Source organism: Umbelopsis ramanniana (genome assembly GCF_025399195.1).
Source record: "Umbelopsis ramanniana AG unplaced genomic scaffold K450scaffold_25, whole genome shotgun sequence".
Taxonomy (NCBI): domain Eukaryota; kingdom Fungi; phylum Mucoromycota; class Umbelopsidomycetes; order Umbelopsidales; family Umbelopsidaceae; genus Umbelopsis; species Umbelopsis ramanniana.
The window spans coordinates 18,882-39,156 of record NW_026252111.1 but is presented as its reverse complement, the minus strand read 5'-3'; the positions used below and the strand labels follow the sequence as shown (position 1 = coordinate 39,156).

The window sequence follows — 20,275 nt, the reverse complement described above, 5'->3', positions numbered from 1 at the left end:
TGTCACAAAAAAAAAGCTGTGATGGACAAAAAAAAACTTTTGTAGTCCACTTTCATTGAACCGACATGAATTCCCTCATTTTAAGTGGCCAATTGAGCCGCTGCACAGCAAGAGTAGGCATTACACGAGCATTGTCCACTTCTGCCGTACAGAACCTTGGACGTCAACGACCTGGACGTCGTTCTGAGCACCCATTTGATGTTGAAAACATGGAGAAGTTCAATTTTGACGATCAGACCACCATTGGACACGAACTCTTTGGCAATATTCGTGAAGTTCGCAGCTACCTCAGAAAAGCAAAATACGAAATCCCCAAATTGAGTGGTATGTTGCATTTGCTCGGCAGCGAGTTGGATCTGGTGCTTTTTTATTTAAATCTCTTCACCTCCAGAACACGCTAAACCCTTTGTCCCTCCTACTTCGTCTCAAATTCTTCGGTTCAAAACTCAGAACTACATGGGTGAACCTCACCCCGTTGAGTCCAAGTGTGTACTCAACGTCAAGGTCGACCTCCTTGGTTTGAATGACCAGGAACGACACAAGCTTTTGGTCCTCTCTGGGCCTCGTTACAACCCTGAGACTGGAGAGCTCACTCTTTCAAGTGAGAAGTTCCCTTATGTCAAGCAAAACAAGAAGTATCTTAGTGATTTGTTAGACAAACTCGTTGCTGAAGCAAAGGTAAGTAGTATCCACATTTCAACAATGGGTGTACCTTGTTACTGACTATGTTGGCTTTATATAGGACTCCTCTGACACATTTGCCGACATTCCATTGGATACTCGACATGTCAAATCGAAAAAGAAGCTCGAATTCCCAGCTGAATGGGCCCGTCCAAAGAAATCAACTTCGACCTCATCATAAACCATTTCATATCAAGTTAACTTGGCTGGCACTTTGTGTAGATGAATGGCTCGGCTTCGTTTTCCTCTCCTCAGCGTGCGTACTGTATAATAGACATATAGTCAGTCGGTCGGTACTGGCAATTAGATTTTCAAAAGAGAAGCAAAATAAAAACCTACACCATTTCACATATCTGGTATCAGTTGGTGTGGCTAGCGATCCCCCAATGGTTTCGGACCTCACGCTTGCGCCAACAGCATGTGCATCATAAAAAAGTAGTAGAAATCGGGAAAGCGAGCAGAATACAACCCTTTTCTTTGTTGTGTGAACGGCATTCGTTCAAGAGCGAACAATGGTTTGACAATGCAATTAAATCGGCATGCAGGTTTTACGGAACGCAACAAGTGGCCGCGGACCCTTTAAGGGGCAAGTAATGGATTCCTCCCTTTATCCCTTGTCTGATGTCAATATGTGTAAAATTTCATTCAATGGATATGAATAGGACTAGGTACATTAATTGCCCACATGCAACGAACACTTGATGAGAGGCAATTTGGAATTGATTGTAACAAAGTGCGTCGGTGAGGAAAGGTGGTAGATATGTCCTTAACTTGATTACGGCATATGTGATTCGGAACGAAGATAGACAGCTCGCCAACCCGGCCATTTGTAGTAAAATTACAATCGTAGATTTATCTTTTGCCACTGCCAGATCACGCCAGGACCAAGAATACAATGATGTGTTCTCCATATTTTGACACCCTAAATGAACACAATAAGAGCGTATGCAAAGTATTCAAAAAGACATTCAATGTCATGTTTTATCTCAAGTTTTGGTTTTTTGTAATACAGCTCGGCCATGATACCGTGAGATGAGACGCATGTCATGTGGGACAAATTTGCCACTTTGGCTAATAGCAGAACAAATTTTTTTATGATGAGGCGGTCTTATCTTTCCCACAGGTTATCTAAGGCACACATGAGATAGTCTCGTACAGTTTCGGCTAAGCCAAAAAAAACACAGAATTCGTTTATATACCAGTCAACGGTAACACCACATCCCTACTACTTGTTTTCCTGTCATGCCACCAAAATTGACAGCCGAAGAAATCGCAGTCAAGGACGCAGCGCGCCTGAATGAGCTAGGTTATAAACAGGTAATAATTTGTGTCGAAACATATATCAATTGTGCCTCAAGACTAATCCATTCTGTTCTAGGAACTTAAACGAGAGCTTTCGGTAACGTATTGGAGAATAGACCGATCGAATCAGAAAGGATATGTCTAACACTCTTGATGAACGTTAGTCCATTGGAAACTATGGTGTCGCCTTGAGTGTTGTCTGTATATCCTCTGGTTTGACCTCGCTGTTCTCATATGGTTTGAATACTGGCGGTCCGGTAAGTGAGAAACAGCACTTCCTATGAAGTCACTGATCGTCCATTTCTGACAAATTGTAACCAGGTCGCGATGACATGGTAAATCAAAGTCCCTTGCACACCTTCTCCAGCTCGATTTCGAAAAAGCATAGCTGACAACTAATAATTACAGGGGATGGGTGGTCGTTTTTTTCTTCACGTTGATGGTTGGACTCGCTATGTCAGGTAAGCTATCCGCATTCGTCAAGCAATTCCTATCAGTGAAGATCGCTTCTAACTCAGCCCAATACGATTGTTCCGACCAAAGAAATCTCGTCTGCTTATCCCACAAGTGGAGGCTTGTACTGGTGGGCTGCCAGATTGAGCTCACGTAGATATGCACCTTTTGCCTCGTGGATGACGGGTTGGTTTAACTTGATAGGTCAGTTTGCTGTGACAGCCGGTATCGATTACGGTATTGCCTTGATGCTGGGTGCCGTGATCTTCATTGGTACCAACGGAAATTGGGTACCTACCCCCGGAGCAACCACTGGAATCCATATTGCTATCTGCGTTACTCACGGCATTGCCAACTCGCTTGGACCCAAGGTTATGACCCGTATCAATTGTAAGTATGACTGTTTAGGTTTAAGACGGTATTAAAAAGTGCACATCGGGGCTGACCGTGAATTCCACTACGCTAGCATTCAGTACCTGGTGGCAAGTCATTGCTCCTACCATTATCCTTATTGTCATTGCCGCTAAGGCTCCTACACATCAACCCGGAAGCTTTGTCTTCACTTACTATAATAATAACAGTGGCTGGGACAGTCCTGTCTATGTTGTCTTGGTCGGACTTTTGCAGGCGCAGTTCACCTTAACCGGATACGATTCAAGTGCGCATATGTCTGAGGAAACCCACAATGCAGAAATCAGTGGACCTGTTGGTATGACCATGGCAATCATTGGTATGTATTTCATCGGTGATTGAAAAGTGGGGGTACAATTACTAACCATGGCGTGTGGAAATATAGTCAGTGGTATCATGGGATGGTTCTTTATCATCGGTTTCCTATTTTGTATCCAAGATCTCGATACCACCATTGCCTCTGCCTCAGGATTCCCAGTGATGCAAATCATTGTCGATTGTGTGGGTAGTGCTGGTGGTATTGTTCTCATGGTGATACTGATTCTTGCATGCTGGTTCTGCGGATTTGCTTCCGTTACTGCCAATTCTCGAATGATCTACGCCTTCTCTCGTGATGGTGCTATGCCTGGAAGCCAATGGTGGCATCTTATCGATAAAAAGCGTCAGGTAAAGAGTAGGCATGGAGGTGACCGAACATAATCTAAATATTGACATGAAGGCGGATTTTTCTTTTAGACCCCAGTCAATGCTGTTTGGTTGTCTGTGTTGGTTGCTAGTTTGTTGGGTCTTCCTTCTCTTGGAAACGCCACAGCTTTCTCGGCCGTCACTTCTGTTGCCACCATTGGATTGTATATTTCTTATGCTATTCCCATTGCTGCCAAGCTGGTTAATAAGAAGCAGTTCAAGAGAGGTCCTTTGCATCTTGGACCTGCCTCCGATATCATTGGTGCCATTGCTGTCCTTTGGATTTGTTTTATCACTGTTCTATTCGTCCTTCCGCCTGTGAGTCCCATCACTCCTGTCAACATGAACTATGCTTGCTTGGCTATTGGTGCTGTCATTCTTGGTGCTGGAGGTAAGTCTTGGGTCGTGTTGCACTACGCGAGATGACTGAATCAGAATGGAGGACTGACCCGCAAGTTTGATGTTTAGGTCGCTGGATCGTTGATGCGCGAATATGGTTCAAAGGACCTACTATCAATTTGTCTGATGAAGAGCGCGCCCACGTGCACTTGGAGCGAGATGAACAAGATATGCAAGCTGACGATATCGAGAGGCCTAAAACAGTTGACAGCGACGATATCAAAGGCGCTGAAGTGTCCGAGAAGGAGATTGCATCTCCTACAGCTTAAAGTCTATCTCCTATTCCCCAACTATTTACTCGCCTTATTTTAGTTACAGAACACTGTGAATAATCATATTAAACCTATTACATTATACTTGTACTTTATGAATCACGTCCAGTCAAGTCGTGAAGTTTGAGTAGATTGCAAGGTGTAATTCGATAAAAAAGGATCTGATCTACAATACCATAATACATGCTCTATGTAACATACACCTAGCCCAGTGCTAGCTTTAATATAATTCGCAAAGTCCTGGATTATTATGCCAGAAAGATACAGCTCTAGTTACTCCAATATAATGTGAGATCGCAGCAATTACTACGAAGACATGGAAAATTTGATGGCTTGAACCCTAGAGACAGCGAAGAAATCGTTAAATGGATCATTCGTTATCATAGCCCTCCCATGCTCAAAACTACTATCACTCGAATGATAACTCACCCAAATATTAAACTTTCCAGGATACCATTTCTCGGGAATTCTAAAAAAAGATATAAAATAATGAGAACCGAAATGACTCGACAGGGGCTTCGACTACGAATTAAAACAACGTACCTATGACCGTACAACAAGGCTCCAACAACATAAAAGGCTCCCATTGCTATCATGTGGCCCAAGGAGATAGATTGAAAAGCCATTGCAAACCCAAAGTTAATAATACCGTGGCAGATCGGAATGATACCCGAAAGTCCCATAGCTAAGAACAGACTTGTCCTCATCCATCGGTAAGTAGGTGTACGGAAATGCTTCATCATGGTAGCGCAAGCCTAATGTGAGGTATGAGCAGAACAAAATGGTTTAGTACCCGTCATAAATCTGTAGTGCCAATTACAAATATAATTCTTCATACCGTAGCAGTTCCAATCGCTGAGATGGCAGTCATATAAAAGACTGTGGAGTATAATGTTTAGAGTTCAGCTTCACAGTTCCAAATTTTATCCTCTGGCCAACTTACTTTGTAGATAAGGATGACAATAGAAACCATAATATACCATGGGATAGTATGAACCCCTAATAATATGGAAAATACGTCGTTAGGGTAACCTCTCATGCTAATTGACTTAGACACCACAATGCGCTAACTTACAAGATCAACGTGATGATTCCTAGATAGTCGCATCTATTCCAATAGGCTGCCACCTGTAGATGTGAAAACGCTCTATCAGCTACACAAAGTTGCATTATTCTTTATCCTCTGTTCTCGTCGTACTTACGGGTTCAGAGTGGCAGGACAAACAGTGATAAGTACTGCTCAATCCAAGACAGGACATGGCTCCGGCGATGAAGGTATAGAAGAACACAATGTCCCCCATGGTTCTAGTGTCGGCAATAGGTACAAATACAGTCTTCCAAGACACGACGACGCCTAGGAAGCAAAATAATGCGAACCCTAATGCATGTGACCATATATTTACTAGTGAAGGAGCCAACAATGTTAGTTATACGGTGGCGAGACAAGTTCTTAGATTGGTACGATCTTACCAAACTCATTGTGGAGGTAAAATACACTCTTTGCGCACTTTACATAAGAGTCTAACTGAGGTCTGTATCCATCTGTTATATAGGCATTGTCTCTTAGCCACTCGGGCAGTTGTTTCCATGAGACAGTGTGCTTGCTAGGTCCAAGCAAGGAGGAGGTTGAGTGCTTGCCGTTTGCAGCTGGCTTGACTTGGCTGCCGGGATTAACGTAGGAATTATTTGAATTCATTGAATCGAATGTGTTCTTTGTAGCGGCCGTCCGACGTTGTGACATCTCGCTTAGAATTGGTGTTGAATCCGTGAATGAAAGATGCTGGAGGACTACTGCACAAAAATCTGGGTGAAGACCCTATATAAATTGAAGGGGAACAGTGATTGTGACAGCGACATGTGCTGCTGAGCGTTAAAAAAAAGAGTGAGACACAGGCACCAAGGCCCCAACAATTGGTTAACATTGACATTATCCTAAGATTCATTCGCTATCATATGGAAACTATCTTTATTTTCACGTATAGTCGTACTGATAGTTCTAAGCAGCCTTCAATTTTTTTTCCCAATAATGGGTAAAAGCATGTGAAAGTGGTAACACTGATGAAATAGCGTAACAGACTTCCCCGAAGATGGGTTTTGTGCTGCTGTCATAACATGGCGGCACTTTGTCGTATCGATTTATAACATGTGAAATATGTTCTTAATGAAAAAATTGTCTGGCTTGACCACCGCGACATGAAGTATTGTAGATATGTAGACCAGTAGCATTTATTGACCAATCTTTCAGTGAGTATGTAACAAAAACTAGAATAGGCATTAGCGCTGCAAAGTAGGCTATAGCAACAAAAATTAGTTGTTTTTTTTTTCCGGGAACAGATCAGAAGTTCATGAAATTAGCCAGCTTGGAACAAAGCAGGACCAGCTACGACGTGAGGGTTCAACTGAGAAATATTGGCAGGCGTGACAAATAAGTCGGTGTCCGTGATCAAGATGAACATAGTACCGTTCACAGCTGGGTCACCTTCATAGGTCTGAGTGTTAGGCTGCTTTGTTTTAGCAGAATTGTTCTTGATATCATACAATTCCGTATAGGTTGTGTTGAGCTGGGAAATCCAGGCAGCATACATTGGAGCTCCAGCGGTTGTGTTCGTGACATAACTGTTATTAGGGCCAACATGTTCACCGACCTTGCCCCATGAGAATTCGACTTCCATACCAGGATGCGAAAGAGCACGGTCATGAGTAATGGCAGGGGGGTACTTCAGGTCAATACCACTTGGATTATTAGTGACATTTAGGGAAGGGAAATTTTGGAAAATGATGCGTGGTTGACCTTCGGGACAGCTCTTGATGTAAGGTGCAAGCAAAGTCCAGGCCATGGATTGAGTGATATCAGCTTCAAACCAGACCGGCATAGGGAACAAGCCTTCGAATTGACGGAAAATCAGTTGCTGACGAGCTTCAGTAGTGATGGATTGCAAGAGCATTTGTGCAGCATCTCTTGAATCAAGGTGTTCCAGGAATCCATAAACACCGCTTTCACCAAAGCGAGTGAGCTTTTGGCAAAAGTCAACAAATTCGCTAACATTGGTGAATGGATATTGGTATTCGCATCGCTTAGGAGCTCCTTCTCCCAACATGTTAGAAACCATCTTGGCATGACCGACTTCTTGATCGGCCATGAACTGGATAAGATCTCTGTCCTCTTGATTAAGACCTGCAGCCTTGAAGTCGGCGGCAGAAAATGTTTTGAGACCATATTCAAAGAGATCCAACTCAATGTACTCTTGATACACCACGAGATTAAGCGACTCGTAATCAAAGTCACTAAGGGGATGGTAGATTGGGATGGTGCCGTTGGTGTTAATTCCACCCGCTGGTGTGTAAGGTTTGACCAAAGGCTTGGTGAGATTGCCATCACTTTTGTATGGAGATGGGCCACTGAATTCATAGGAGCTAGTATTAGTCACTGGGGCTGTTAAAGCCACCGAAGCCAATGCTGCCAGAGCAAGGAAACTCTTGATCATTCCGACGTGAAAGGACAAGGTAAAGGTTACAATGTGATAATTCGTCGTGATCGATGGTCACTTCTTATACTTTGTGAGGGACTAGTAAAATGTCCGTAAATTCATGCATCATGCTGATTAAGTCGTTGTGGGTAGTCCAAAATATTTCGATCGTAATAGTGATTACTTCAGTAATAACGGGGACCACTGGGTTCGACATATCCACTTTACTGGAGCAAGCATGAAACAATGACGAAAATTCTACGTATTGATCTCTGCTTCATGAATCGCAATGGGCATGATAGGGCTAGCACGTGCGTTTGATCGTCGAGCTATGCGTATGCTCACCAAGCTTTGGACGACATCTATGTGCTTGGTGATATGAATATAGTGGAGTAGCCAGTGATGAAGAAAGGGGTGTTTTTGATTTCGGTGACTAAAGCGTTGTTCGATCGTTTTTCCAAGATCGCCGTTAAATCGGATGAAAGGCAAAAATGGATGACAGAGGCATGAAGTAAGAATTTGTCAACAGCGCGCCCAACAACAGCATGCATTGTATGCCGTTCATCTAAAAATAGTGAATCTGAATACCCTGAAGACAAGAATAGAGAGCCCGAGACGAACCCACAACACTCCATCTGTTTATGTGAACCGAACTACGGGGCTACAATGAATATTTCCTTTTTGCCAGAGACATTTCCTTTTGTTATTTTCCATTTGTATACCAAAGCCAATGAAACGGCCTCAGCACATCGTAATGTCTACGCACGGACACTCAAATTGTTATAGCGGGCATCCGTTCAAGTAACGCCGACATAGCCACCATGATGCTGCAAGGCGTGACGTTCCATGTCCCTTGATTCCGCCAACAGGCTTCGGTGGCAACCGAGGCATGAAAAAGACTGTCAAAAAACTGACGGAAAAACAATGACACGGTTGGCGGCATATTAAAGTAACAGTCATAGAGAACATTATATTTATTCCCGACCAAATTATCACTTAAAGTACAAATACTTGGCGACCATCTGATTTAGCAGTCCATGCCGTAGCGACATCCTTCAAACTTTGAGGATCGACAGAGCCAGTCAACTTGCCGGACGCAAGGTGTTTTATCAATTCCGTCAACTCTGTTCGGAAATCAGCCATACTGATGGAACCAAGACCACTGCCGGAAATATAAAAGTTTGCCGCACGAAGAGCATTGGCGGGAAGGGAGATACTTTGACCAGCCATGCTTCCAATCTGAACCCAGTCAAGTCGATGAGATGAGACCTCGCGCTGGCTAATGATGGCGCGCATGGCAATTTCAGCCACCGGACCGTATAAATAATCCAAAACAACATCAATGTTGGCCGCTTCCTGAGCAAATGCCTTTTCATTTTCTGTTTGATCATCGGAAAGCGTGATAGCAGCGTCTAGTCCGTTGGCGAGAAGGTCGTTTAAGGCCTTTTGGTTGCGTCCTGCGCCGACAATACGAGACGCTCCGAGCAAACGCGCAATTTGCACAGCAAGTTGGCCAGAAGCACCTGTGACACCCAAGATAAGTACAGTGAAACCCTTCTTCAATTCAACACGGTTGCGGAGAGCGAGCCAAGACGACATGGCAGGGTTGAGTAAGCCACCGACCACCGCTGGATCGGCACCTCTTGGAACAGGCAACAGGTCATCCTTAGCCACATTGGCGTATTCCGCGAAGGAACCGGTACTGGTGGGATTGAACGTCATGAAATATTTCAGCTCGCCATCTGGAAGCTCGCCAACACCATCGACACCAGGGATAAGAGGCAATGTGATGTTTGCAGAATAGTGAGCACCGCTTGCGCGACTCTTTACAAGCTGATGCAAGCCTGTTGCCAGCACCTTAATCTGAACTTGACTTTCTGAGGGGTCAGCGATCTCGATATCTTGATAGCTCGGAGGGCTTTTGAAATCGTTGACGACGGCAGCTTTGACAGTACGGGGCATAGTAGAAAAATGTATATGGGATGAAAATGGATAAATAATCAGTCGGGAAGCTTTTATACTGTCGATCCGCAGTCCGATCACTGGTGCGGCTGACCCAACACACGTTTGCCTTTTTGTTACATAAAAAGTACAGGGGTACAAAATACACTACCAGAAACAGTATATGCCTCTCATCTTGCCTGACCAAAACCGCATTTTTCAGGCCGTTCGACATCCCAACTTTTTTACATATGTACATAGTAGCCAATAGAGCGAATGCCGCAAGCATCCGGATGCCATGCATATAAAATGAGATGCGCTAGCAAAGTCCGATCCGGACAAGCCACCTGACTAAAGATTGACTATTGCTGACTGAGCGGTTGGCTGGTTGACAGTGCTTCATACCCGGCAACTAAAACCAATTATCGTATCTGATAATGACTACAGGAGGACTCACACCATAATTTGGTTCCACCATTTAGTCACGCTTATGTTGATATTCATAAGCTTAGTTCTAGAGCCTTACCGTATGTCTAGACTGCGGTCGTACGCAACCGCGCGGACTCTATTCACCCGTTGACAGGTTTCACTCCAATCATGACCGAAATCCATCCGTGTAGGTTATTTATCTGATTCACAGACACTCGTACACCGCCAGACTTCATCTACAATTTCGGTCGGGTAATTAATCTCTATATACTCACTCATCACACAATTTTTACTGTGTAAGTACGTGTGAAAAAAGCTTATCAAATCGTACAGACCGAAATTTGAAAGGTGACAATGACGACAACTTCTTCTCCACCATTATCCTGCATGCAGCACTACAATAGAGTAATCCATGGGTGGCAAGGTTCGGGCATCGTACATGGTGAAAAGTTATTGACAGCAGGTGGGGGGTTGATATCGAAAGGTGTGTGACGGGTGCAGTTTTTGAAGGCTGAACCGTCCTTAAATCTGTTGGGCGTAGCTCTCATTGGCAGTGACGAGTTTAATTCGGTCGTTCATTGGTCTGTCGAAGGAGATATTAATCAATCAGTAGACGAAGGCATCCCATGATGAGCCCGGAGTTTTAACATCAAGCAACGAATTCCTTAACTGAGCCGAAGTGCTGAGGTGGCGCCAGACCAAAAGGCCACTGTTTTCCCATTTGTATTGACAGGGTTTTTGGGCTCCGAGCAGTTCTTTTTTTTCCCTCATCTCACAGGGCCTAGCGAACTTTGACTTCTGACACTTGGGATGCTCGAACAGTTTTGATTTTCAAGTTACATCTTCCCCTTTTTTTCTTGTCATCAACAACTTGAAACAAAAAAGCGAAGAGCCTGTCTATCTGTGGTTTCTCGTTTTCCTTACTTTCTCTCCTCCTTTTTCTTTTTACTTTTTTCTGGTTTTGCAATTTCCTGGAGCATTTGTTCGAAGCGTTCCACTCCTATCTTCTCCTTAGCTGGATTCAATCTGCTTCGGCATCTGGCGAACTATTCCATTGTACATTCGACGCTTGTCGCAATCTCTAACGTTTTATGAAAAGCACACAATCACCACTAATGGGACATGTAAGCATTTTCGCCATATTTTTTATTTTGGCTTGTAAACGATCATTAACGAACTGCGCTTTTATCTTTCCCTTTTTTTTTTCTTCTCCAGACTCGAACTTTCAATCCTGTTATTCTCTTTCACGACCATGAGTTTGCGACCGATGGATCCGGGCACACGAAGCACATTCACATCTCCTACCCTGATCCGTCATATGAGCCTTACATCAAATCGCACAAAGAACGTATCGAACAAATGCTTGTAGATAATGGTAGATTCTGGTCCAGCTTTACCGATCGGCATGGTAGAGGTAGTTATCTTGGTTTTTTTTTATGTCATTCTCATGTACAATGGGACGGGATAGCTATATTCTGCCAAACCGGTTTTGACATGTTTTGCTTACATGCATTCGAATTTTTTTTTGTTTAAGATGACGATGCTGCCGATAGTTCACCGATATCTTCGTCAACATCATCGCCGACCCCTCCACTTGTGCCGTGCGATCTTCCTTCGCCACCTGACTCTTCCTCATCACCTCCGCCGACCAGAACCAGCCATTTTGACCGTTACAGTGAACAGCAAAATGTTTTCTTAGCCAAACCGTATCATCAGAGCAAACGAAAGCGAGGTAATCTGCCAAAAGCTACCACGGCTGTTTTGCGAGCCTGGCTACTGAAACACAAGATGCACCCTTACCCAACGGAAGATCAGAAACAGGAGCTTGCCCTGGCCACTAATTTGACAGTTCACCAAATTAGCAATTGGTTCATCAACGCGCGAAGACGGATTTTGCAACCCATGCTGGATAAGGATCAGAATCCTGAATTGGATATCTATCCTTACGAGTGTAGTTCAGGTGAGTTTGAATTAGCCTAGCCAAGGCACAGACATTGCCAGAGAACCGCATTTGATGGATTGACACTGTTTATAGATGAAAATCTCAAACGTTCGCGGTGTTAGTTGATCCCTGAAGAAGCATAGCTGGATCTTCTTTGCCTTTCGTAACAGGTCGTTTCCCAAACCCTTCTCTTTAGTATGTTCTTACTCTTTTTCTTTCCTTTTCCATTGCTTTTTCTCCCCTTCCCCATTTCAATATCTATCCCTCACTTACCTTACCTTCGCCCCTCTTCCCTACCCAGTTTGTTATCTTTTTCACCAAGCTTTTTCTGGGATGTCCCAGTTTTTGAACCCTCTCTCCAATCCTCCAAAATCCTTACCTGCATTTTCCTCTTTTTATTTGATGCACCAAAATGGATTGGAGAGGCGGGATCCTGGCGCTCGGAGACCATGTACAGAGGTCTCGAGCGGCTGGTAGCCGGTTATCTTTCTGTTGTAGTCCTTATCGACTATCTCAAAAAGATGACTCGAAAAAACCAAAAAAACTTCGTACAAAGATGTTTCTATATTTTGTAGTTTTCACCCTTATCCCCAATTTTTTTTTCTGGTCTATATGTTTATATAAAATGTATGTTTGGATATCTTGTCTAACCCCAAGAAAAAAAAGTCAGACTGTGGAAAAGTGGCACATCCGTAGTGTGAGAGATCAGTGCGCCTCTGCATGAATCAGACTAGTGGGAATGCTCGGAACAGACAGGCACGGTAGATCTATGGGGGTGGTGGCTGATTGAAGAGGTTCGCACTATCACGTATTTTAAAAAATCTTACAGTGATGGACAGTATAAAAAAAACCTGAGTCTAGTTTGCACGTTTATGCTTTCTGTACCTGAATTTACAATGATTCTAAAAGTTTTCCCCACCCCATCGATAACATCTCGCTCTCATCCTAATTAAGTGAGTTCTCCATCAGCGCTTTAAGCTCTCCCCATCCTTATTTACCTAAGTGGCGTTCCGACCAACTTGGTTTTGGTTTGCTTCCGCTGTCAGAAAAGAGCGATAAGCTTCGTGCAGTCAACCGGCCAATATAGTAACCATACAGCCTGTGTAGCCTGCTGGCTTCACTGTCTTTATCTTAAGCTTTGCATATATCCGTTCTTTCCACCTTTATTTCCTGAGATCTGCCAATGGGATGAAGGTAACCTACGAGAGGAGAGCACATAGCGGAGTCGTAGGTTCTCTAACTTGAGTTGGAAAAAAAAAATTTGGGAGGGTCTAAAATCTTTTCTATCTTGATACGAAACTATAGAATCTGATAGACTATAGGCGAATTTTTTAGAATAACCAAGAAATATATTTTTACAAAGTAGTCAACCGGGGGGGGGGTACATTCAATGTTTTCCTTTCTGATTTTGTACTCCTTTTTTTTAATGGACTTTTTAAGGGCCTGCTGGCGAGACTGCCGATTTAGTCTGTCTGTGCTGCCTGGGGTCTAATTTTAGCGTCCGATCTTTGGTACAGTTGAGATGTTGATGTTTTGAGCATATATGCCCAATTTCTGATATATTGCTTCCCGAATGAAAATTTTTATTTTACTTTACTTTGTATGTTTCGACGGTGAATTTATTCTTCCCTTGCGTGGAAAGTGTACCTTGTGACGGTCTCATTTAAAATCTTGACAAAATGGTGTGGGCAAATAATTGGTATAGCGCAAAGAGGTGTGGGCAAGATTGGGGTTAGCGATTGGCGTTCGGAGTAGATCAATGGGATAATAACGGTATTTTGCGGGGAGGTAGAGTTGGGTAAAATCACAGACACTGAGCTGAGCTGAGCCTCGGGCTTTGGCCAACGCTCAGCTAGAATGGGGGAGAAAGTATAAACTAAAATAAAAAGACAAGGTGAAACAATGCGGTTTCTCGCTAAACGTAACAAATCCAATTTGTGGGGAGATCTAGACTCTACAATAACATGCTATTTCTCATTCTTTACTTTTTGTGTTGGGGGTTGAGAGGAGGATAGTTCGGAAAGCGGAGGCAGAAAAAGACAGTAGGATGGGAAATCAAGATAACACATCGAGCTTCAGCTATGAAAAAAAAAAAATTAAAGTAGAGCATCTCATCGTAGCTTTATAATTAAATTGGAGAGGAATAATATTTCTGATAGGAAATGATCGGCTAAAATGAGAACAGACACCTCAAACATTTTTTCTCTGATAGATAGTCGGGCGGTGCGGGCTGATGCCGGGATGAGCAGATTTTTATTGGGCCAAAGAGAATTTCGGTAGGTGTACAATTCGGTCATCATGACATTATGTTACGCGAGCACCATAGTCGATGGTGTTGTTCTAAGCAGGATGGCGACATAGAATGAGATTTTTTATTCATGGTGTCTGCTTCTTGTCATGTAGTGTTCGCGGGGGGAAAGGGACTATAATAGATAGGTGGGTTTGATAAAACAAACAATCACCTTAGAGTCGAGACAAGTCGGAGTCCATTACGGAAAAGGGCCTATCTGTGATAGAGAAAAAAAAAAAAATTACATATAAATTGTGCCCATTGCCCAATTTTTTTTTTTCTTATTCCCTCGAAACATCCCTTTTACTTTCTAACTTCTGGGCAAAGCTTTCTTTGCTTTGAGTCATCAAACACACTTCAGTTGTCAGTGTCATCCCACTTCACTGCAACCAGTACATATATTATTCTTGTTCATATTATCCCCTCACAATAATGCCATACACTGCTTCATCCATGACCACCACCATGGCGCATCGACGAGTGTCGCTGTCAAAACCTGCTCATGTCAATAACGACGTTGAAGCCAAGGAACCCGATATGGACTCTGTTACACCAGCGCCAATGGCAAATATAGCCTCCATGCGGTTGCAACTCACTACGCCGCCTACATCCTTACGACCCGCTATGAAGCAGAGAACTCAATCTGCCCCCCACCCTAAATTCGTTCGCTTTGATCAAAAGCTAGAGCATGTTCGTTTGTTCCTCAAAGCTCAAACCCCATCGGCTGTCAAGGCAGACCCTATCTTGGACCTTGAAGATGATCAAACCAATGGCGTTCAATTGCGGTATCCTAACTGGCCTACCAAAATCCACGGTGCAAACGATATGATTTCCATTGAATCCATTGTCTTGGCTTCAGACCAAAAATCGCTGGTCGGTAAATGCAAGGTGAACAACATCGCCTTCAACAAACAAGTCACTGTCCGATATACCTTTAATTACTGGCAAGACGTTACTGAAGTTCAAGCTGCTTATCGTGAATCCATCGGTCGGGAGTCTAGCAACACAGATCGTTTCATGTTCAACATTCCTCTAAACGACCGAATGGAAAAATCTGGCCAGGAAACCATGTATTTTTGTCTAAAGTATACCGTCAACGGTACAGATTACTGGGATAGCAACGATGGTCTCAACTATCAACTTGAGCTCTCCAAGGGAACAGCTGCCAAGGCCGTATCCATGGATGATCTGGATGGTGACATTGTCCCCAAGACTAAGTTCGGCAAGCGAGCCCCGGCTTTGTCCTCCTCGCCTACCTACGATTTCCCATCCAAGCCATCCCAAAAGAAACCTCTTGGTTCCAGATATGACTTCAGTGCCTCCCTTTCAGCCGCAGCTCAAACCCCAACTGTTCGCACGTTCCGACCCTCACCTCCCAGTCGCATCCAAAGTTTCCCATCTTACTTCTGCGCTACTGAAGAACCCACTCAACGCATTCCTCCTCCCGCTTCCATGGCATATAACACTGGTTTCTCTACCTTGAAGCAGGAAGGTTTTGTTACCAACAAATCCCCAACATCCACTCAAACCGTTTCCAATCCTATTCCCATTCATGCACGTCCCGCGGCCAATTCACCTTCCTACTTTGATTTGGTGAACAAATATTGTTTCTATGGCTCCGATAGCCCTCTCAGCCGCTCTCCCAACTCTACACCCGTCATCCCTTGCTAAGAATCTTTTTTTTTCACTTTGATTCAACTTACACTACTCTTACTTTGTGACCTCAACTTGACCTGCGTGCGTGCCATCCATTATCCGCCTGCTCTTGATGAGGTTTCTGTACATAATCATTGCATTTTGTAATTTGCTTTTGTTTCCATTACGCTTTCTGTTTGTTCCCTGCTTTTTTTTTTTTTTTTTTAAACGAACCACAAATCCCTAAATCTCTCTTGCATCCCCCATTCTTAACTTTGTAAAACCAATGAAAGAAAAAAAGTATTTCCTCAATATATTCCGTTTTCCAATCGTACGTGTTGTTGTCTGCTGTCCCAAAAAAAAATTGCTTTACCACGTTTTTGAAAATTTCCCTCTCTTCGATCGTATGCAAGGCCATCCGTAAATGTTTGCTGCAAGTCAAAGGGAAATCACACCATGTTTGGGGGCCTGTTTGTTCAAAACAAGGTTTTTCCTCGTAATTTCGCACGCAATATCCACCACTTCAAGCACAATATTATTCTAACGAATTATATGTTGGTACAAGTAAACTAAACTACTACAAGAGACCCGGTGGGTTCTATGCTCGCACAGCCTGCAATGCATTCAACAAAGAGTGATGGCTATCGTCCTGTTTTGATGGCGTTCGTTAGTTTTGACACCGAGAATTGCGTGCGCGCGGCACCTGTATAAAATCCCCGCCACAAGTAAATAAACATACCATTTCCAGAGACCACAAGAAAAGACTGGCGCCATGCGATTTGGCAAAGTTGGCTTTCAACTGGAGCGATTTGACTGATGGTCATTTTTATGAAACACAGAGAAAGGGTTCAGTCAAGGTGAGTTGGATGAATGCCGTTTCATGTTTCAACTTACCGTTATCGTAAGTCACAATCTGCTTCTTTTCCGAGTTGACGGCATAGGGAGTCTCAGTGGTGGTATCAAAATGCGTCTTCCAGCCATTCTTCCCGGCATCAATTCCAGCCGAGGCAATGGAACGCCATTGCATCTCGCCACTGTACGATTTGGGCGCACCAGGGCATGGATCGGCGGACATCGTGTCGTATTGATCACCTCGGATCTGAGTTTTGGCAAACGATACATATTGCGACGACAGGCTGTTGGAGGTGGTGCGTGCTGTCCAGCCATAGAAGGCGGTACCGACGGAAAGTTGCTTGTAGGGAACACCCGCCGCATGCCATTGACTCAAAGCCGCCTCTACTGACATTCTTTCGCCCTTGGGTCCATCGTAGAGGGGTGAGTTAGGGCCCTGACCGAGAACAAATAATATAGCGGAAAAAAAAAAAACCAATTAATTTCTGTCAGTCTGCTGCCATTGAAATGATTTTAACCGCAACTCACAGTGGTAGTATCCCAATTGCCGTTGATATCGTAAGTCTGATGGTTGAAAAAAAAAAAAAAAACCAAAGTTTAGCTGTGGCGAAGCATACCGGCACTCGTGAAAATTTTTTTCTCGATACCAACCATAACGAGGAAAGAATCGACCACCTAAATGGGAGTGGTATGGGAATTGAGTTCTATGAAGTGGGTGTTTTTCACGGGACTTGCGGGGTAAAGATGAAACGGTGTAATTACCTTTGCAAAAGATGCGACGTTCTTGGAAGGATTGCCGTTGTTGTCATTGAAAGGAGAAGTGCCGGTGGCAAGGGTGATAAGCTTGCTTCCAAGACCATGACGAAGGGTCTTGAGGAACGTCAAATAATTGGCGGTATCCTTGGAAGAACGGGTATTGCAAGTCATGGCATCTGGAGAGTTAGGGTATTCTGTTGTTCCAAAAACATAATTAATATCTAGCGGTTGTTTGTTTTTCTGATCAGCATCTATTTTTCCCTACCCCAATCGATGTTGACACCGTCGAGGGAGTACTGGTGAACAGCACTGATGATGGTCTTTGCAAATGTACTAGACGACTTGGAGAGCAAGCTAGAGAAGTAGCGTGATCCGGACCAACCGCCAACGCTGATACTGATGCCCACGTTGTGGGCATGCGCCTGCTTGACGACTAAGAGTTTTTGTGTTAGATGAGCGGGCGGAATTGGGCGACTTACTGCATTTGGCTAAAAATGGTATAAAATGTGTGTGACCTCAAGGTACCATACCTGACTGGAGCTGCTGCGTATCAAAATTGGTGAGCTTGCCATGTTGGTCAGGTTCGGCAAACGAGTAGATGACATGGTCGACCTTGGACCATTGAATGTCCTTGGGAAGTTCCTGTGAGGGGCGGGAGCAAATGGAATGGAATGGAAAGAAAGAAAATAAAATGATATGCCTTCAGTCAACCGAAATCATCTTATTCGCTTAAACCTGGGATACCGCCACTTACCCAATCGACGATGTAGGCGAACACAGAGGGTGTGGTCGTTCCAACGGCGCTGACGACGGAAGTCAAGGCAGCCATGGCTACAACAAAGCTAGTGGAAACAAGGCGAGTAATAACCACCATAGAGAAGTGAGAGGAAAGGGAAAGAAGACCAATAGGCAAATTGGCATCTCATAGGTTACATCGGTATTTAAACACAATGTAGAGCAATGTCCTTTGTGGCACTGGAGGATTCAATCTCCTCTAGTGTTTAATAGTCCAGTCCGCTAAGCCATTTGGATAACATGAGGAGAGAGTGGAATGTTTTTTATCAATGGAAGATGCATTACAAACGGGATATATCCAAAACGTCGATACAAAGAGAAAGAAAAACAGGAAAAACAAATATAATGTAGTGTAAAGTGCTGTAGGAATGGGGGACAAGTTTCTATTTCTTGTTGTTGTTAGCACGATCAAATTGCTTGTAAGAATGCTTTTCGTATTCCTTGAGCTTATATCGTCTCTTGGGAGCAACAGGTACTCTGGGTTCGATGATATTTCTCTTTTGCAAGCTATTGAATCGATCTTTGAAGGCATTTCCTTCAGGCTAGGGATGAAATTAGTGGGTCCGTTTGTCTGTCACTGAAAAAACGTGGCTCCCCCACCTAGCTATAGTGAATCTTACCTTCAAAGTTCGTAGACTCTCACTTAATTCTTCGGTGAGTTGGACTTCAATGGGAGCCTTCGGGACATAGTGTTTGCCTAACCGAGGCAAACCTGCCTTTTCCTTTGCTTCTTGTCGCTCTTGTCGCTGTTTAGCTTTTTCTTCGGTTTCCTGCTCTATGTCCACAACCATCTGTTGAATTTCGTCTAATTTGTGAAGTTCCTTGTTCAGGGCCTTCTCCCTTCTTCGACGATCTTCCAACCACTTGGTCTCCTTGGCTCTTCGCAAACGATTTCGCTCTGTACGAGTTTTCTTTCGGATTTCCTTGCGTTTCCGCGTTTCTTCATCGTCATCGCTATGGACGTCTGAGTCTTCCTCTTCTTCATCGTCTGTTTTGGCTACCTCATCATCATCCATCTCCAGCAATTCTTTTCGGAATTCAAGTTGTTTGTTGATGCGCTCACGTTCCGCAATCTTATCTTCTTCAACCTTGTGAGCCTTGCGCAACAATGCTTGATGATCTTCCATGGTAGGATTGTAAGAAGCACCAGCATCGGCAACTTGGACGGCAGGCAGATGAACGGCGGCAGCAGGCTTGACTTTTAAGGTGGCAGGTGCGTGCACTTTACGCTTATGTACAGGTTCCAGGTAAGGGTTTAGTTCCACGGTGGTAGGTTCTATGAGAGGAAATAGATTAGCAAGACTTTTTCTCTAGTTTCATTATATCACATTCCATAGGATTGATTGGGTCTTTACCTTCATCAGCCCAAACATCATAAGCAGTGCCTTTGGACTTTTTGGCAGGCTTAGCGGGCTCGGGGTGAGTTAACTTTCGCTTGACCAGCTTGTCAATCTTGGCGTTGTAGGATTTGCTCTCCTTTCCTTTATCCTTGGGCGATGCTTTAGGAAGCGAAAACAAACGAGTGCCAACGGCGGGTATCGCTGATCGACTCTCGAGAATTTTTTCAATATACAACGGTTTGTCTTTGGCGAGCTGTCGCTTGACTCTATCGTCTCCCTTGACATCAATCATGAAAAGCTTGTCATCGCTACGTTCAGAGATCTTGCCTCTGTAAACAAAATTGGACGATCGCCTCCAATGATCAGTTCATGGTCGGTTGCGAGACTCAATCCACCTACACCCTTACCCTGATCTCTCTTCACTTCGAACTTGCTCGAGGTGTTCTTCTACATCTTGAATGTCAATGTTTCTCCGCCATGCCTTCTTGCCTTTACGGCTAGGTTGTGCTGTCTTCTGTTTGTCTGGCATGACCTGTAGTTCTGGCAGTAACAGGCAACTTTTTTTTTTTTCTTTTTTCTCTTTTGCTCAGCGCTGCGAAAAAAATTAAACGTAGCAGTCACATCAG

At 43.9% G+C, this 20,275-nt stretch overlaps 10 protein-coding genes across 10 annotated transcripts; 5 read left to right on the top strand and 5 right to left on the bottom strand.

The window, feature by feature from the left end:
- Window positions 1–26: 26 nt before the first annotated feature.
- On the top strand, window positions 27–1,100 carry K450DRAFT_239540 (uncharacterized protein). Its single transcript, XM_051588782.1, has 3 exons — window positions 27–324; window positions 392–678; window positions 743–1,100. Exons 1-3 carry the CDS (start codon window positions 66–68, stop codon window positions 860–862), a joined length of 666 nt encoding a protein of 221 aa, XP_051444888.1. The 5' UTR covers window positions 27–65; the 3' UTR covers window positions 863–1,100.
- Window positions 1,101–1,919: 819 nt separating this feature from the next.
- Window positions 1,920–4,284, top strand: K450DRAFT_239535 (uncharacterized protein). The gene is made up of 10 exons (XM_051588781.1): window positions 1,920–1,998; window positions 2,060–2,080; window positions 2,148–2,240; window positions 2,305–2,318; window positions 2,392–2,444; window positions 2,527–2,826; window positions 2,903–3,166; window positions 3,233–3,513; window positions 3,583–3,922; window positions 4,000–4,284. Exons 1-10 carry the CDS (start codon window positions 1,924–1,926, stop codon window positions 4,197–4,199), a joined length of 1,641 nt encoding a protein of 546 aa, XP_051444887.1. The 5' UTR covers window positions 1,920–1,923; the 3' UTR covers window positions 4,200–4,284.
- Window position 4,285: 1 nt separating this feature from the next.
- Window positions 4,286–6,033, bottom strand: K450DRAFT_239531 (uncharacterized protein). The gene is made up of 8 exons (XM_051588780.1): window positions 5,673–6,033; window positions 5,405–5,604; window positions 5,278–5,330; window positions 5,146–5,201; window positions 5,041–5,081; window positions 4,746–4,957; window positions 4,632–4,671; window positions 4,286–4,542 (listed from the first exon to the last, which is right to left on the bottom strand). Exons 1-8 carry the CDS (start codon window positions 5,941–5,943, stop codon window positions 4,423–4,425), a joined length of 993 nt encoding a protein of 330 aa, XP_051444886.1. The 5' UTR covers window positions 5,944–6,033; the 3' UTR covers window positions 4,286–4,422.
- Window positions 6,034–6,375: 342 nt separating this feature from the next.
- Window positions 6,376–8,146, bottom strand: K450DRAFT_239530 (uncharacterized protein). The gene has a single exon (XM_051588779.1). The coding sequence runs from the start codon at window positions 7,685–7,687 to the stop codon at window positions 6,554–6,556; it is 1,134 nt and encodes a 377-aa protein (XP_051444885.1). The 5' UTR covers window positions 7,688–8,146; the 3' UTR covers window positions 6,376–6,553.
- A 519-nt stretch (window positions 8,147–8,665) lies between these two features.
- Window positions 8,666–9,631, bottom strand: K450DRAFT_198975 (uncharacterized protein; the record flags this gene model as incomplete). Its single annotated transcript, XM_051584585.1, has 1 exon — window positions 8,666–9,631. The coding sequence occupies one exon, from the start codon at window positions 9,629–9,631 to the stop codon at window positions 8,666–8,668; it is 966 nt and encodes a 321-aa protein (XP_051444884.1).
- A 1,562-nt stretch (window positions 9,632–11,193) lies between these two features.
- On the top strand, window positions 11,194–12,248 carry K450DRAFT_239518 (uncharacterized protein). Its single transcript, XM_051588778.1, has 3 exons — window positions 11,194–11,453; window positions 11,574–11,999; window positions 12,075–12,248. The coding sequence occupies exons 1-3, from the start codon at window positions 11,399–11,401 to the stop codon at window positions 12,101–12,103; spliced, it is 510 nt and encodes a 169-aa protein (XP_051444883.1). The 5' UTR covers window positions 11,194–11,398; the 3' UTR covers window positions 12,104–12,248.
- On the top strand, window positions 11,839–12,652 carry K450DRAFT_239515 (uncharacterized protein). The gene is made up of 2 exons (XM_051588777.1): window positions 11,839–11,999; window positions 12,075–12,652. Exon 2 carries the CDS (start codon window positions 12,179–12,181, stop codon window positions 12,554–12,556), a length of 378 nt encoding a protein of 125 aa, XP_051444882.1. The 5' UTR covers window positions 11,839–11,999; window positions 12,075–12,178; the 3' UTR covers window positions 12,557–12,652.
- Window positions 12,653–14,554: 1,902 nt separating this feature from the next.
- Window positions 14,555–16,240, top strand: K450DRAFT_239513 (uncharacterized protein). Its single transcript, XM_051588776.1, has one exon. It carries the CDS (start codon window positions 14,704–14,706, stop codon window positions 15,940–15,942), a length of 1,239 nt encoding a protein of 412 aa, XP_051444881.1. The 5' UTR covers window positions 14,555–14,703; the 3' UTR covers window positions 15,943–16,240.
- A 52-nt stretch (window positions 16,241–16,292) lies between these two features.
- K450DRAFT_239508 (uncharacterized protein) lies at window positions 16,293–18,425 on the bottom strand. The gene is made up of 8 exons (XM_051588775.1): window positions 18,269–18,425; window positions 18,045–18,156; window positions 17,780–17,947; window positions 17,521–17,708; window positions 17,410–17,433; window positions 17,287–17,322; window positions 16,801–17,194; window positions 16,293–16,719 (listed from the first exon to the last, which is right to left on the bottom strand). Exons 1-8 carry the CDS (start codon window positions 18,386–18,388, stop codon window positions 16,574–16,576), a joined length of 1,188 nt encoding a protein of 395 aa, XP_051444880.1. The 5' UTR covers window positions 18,389–18,425; the 3' UTR covers window positions 16,293–16,573.
- A 251-nt stretch (window positions 18,426–18,676) lies between these two features.
- On the bottom strand, window positions 18,677–20,275 carry K450DRAFT_239497 (uncharacterized protein). The gene is made up of 4 exons (XM_051588774.1): window positions 20,057–20,275; window positions 19,665–19,978; window positions 18,930–19,585; window positions 18,677–18,851 (listed from the first exon to the last, which is right to left on the bottom strand). The coding sequence occupies exons 1-4, from the start codon at window positions 20,176–20,178 to the stop codon at window positions 18,693–18,695; spliced, it is 1,251 nt and encodes a 416-aa protein (XP_051444879.1). The 5' UTR covers window positions 20,179–20,275; the 3' UTR covers window positions 18,677–18,692.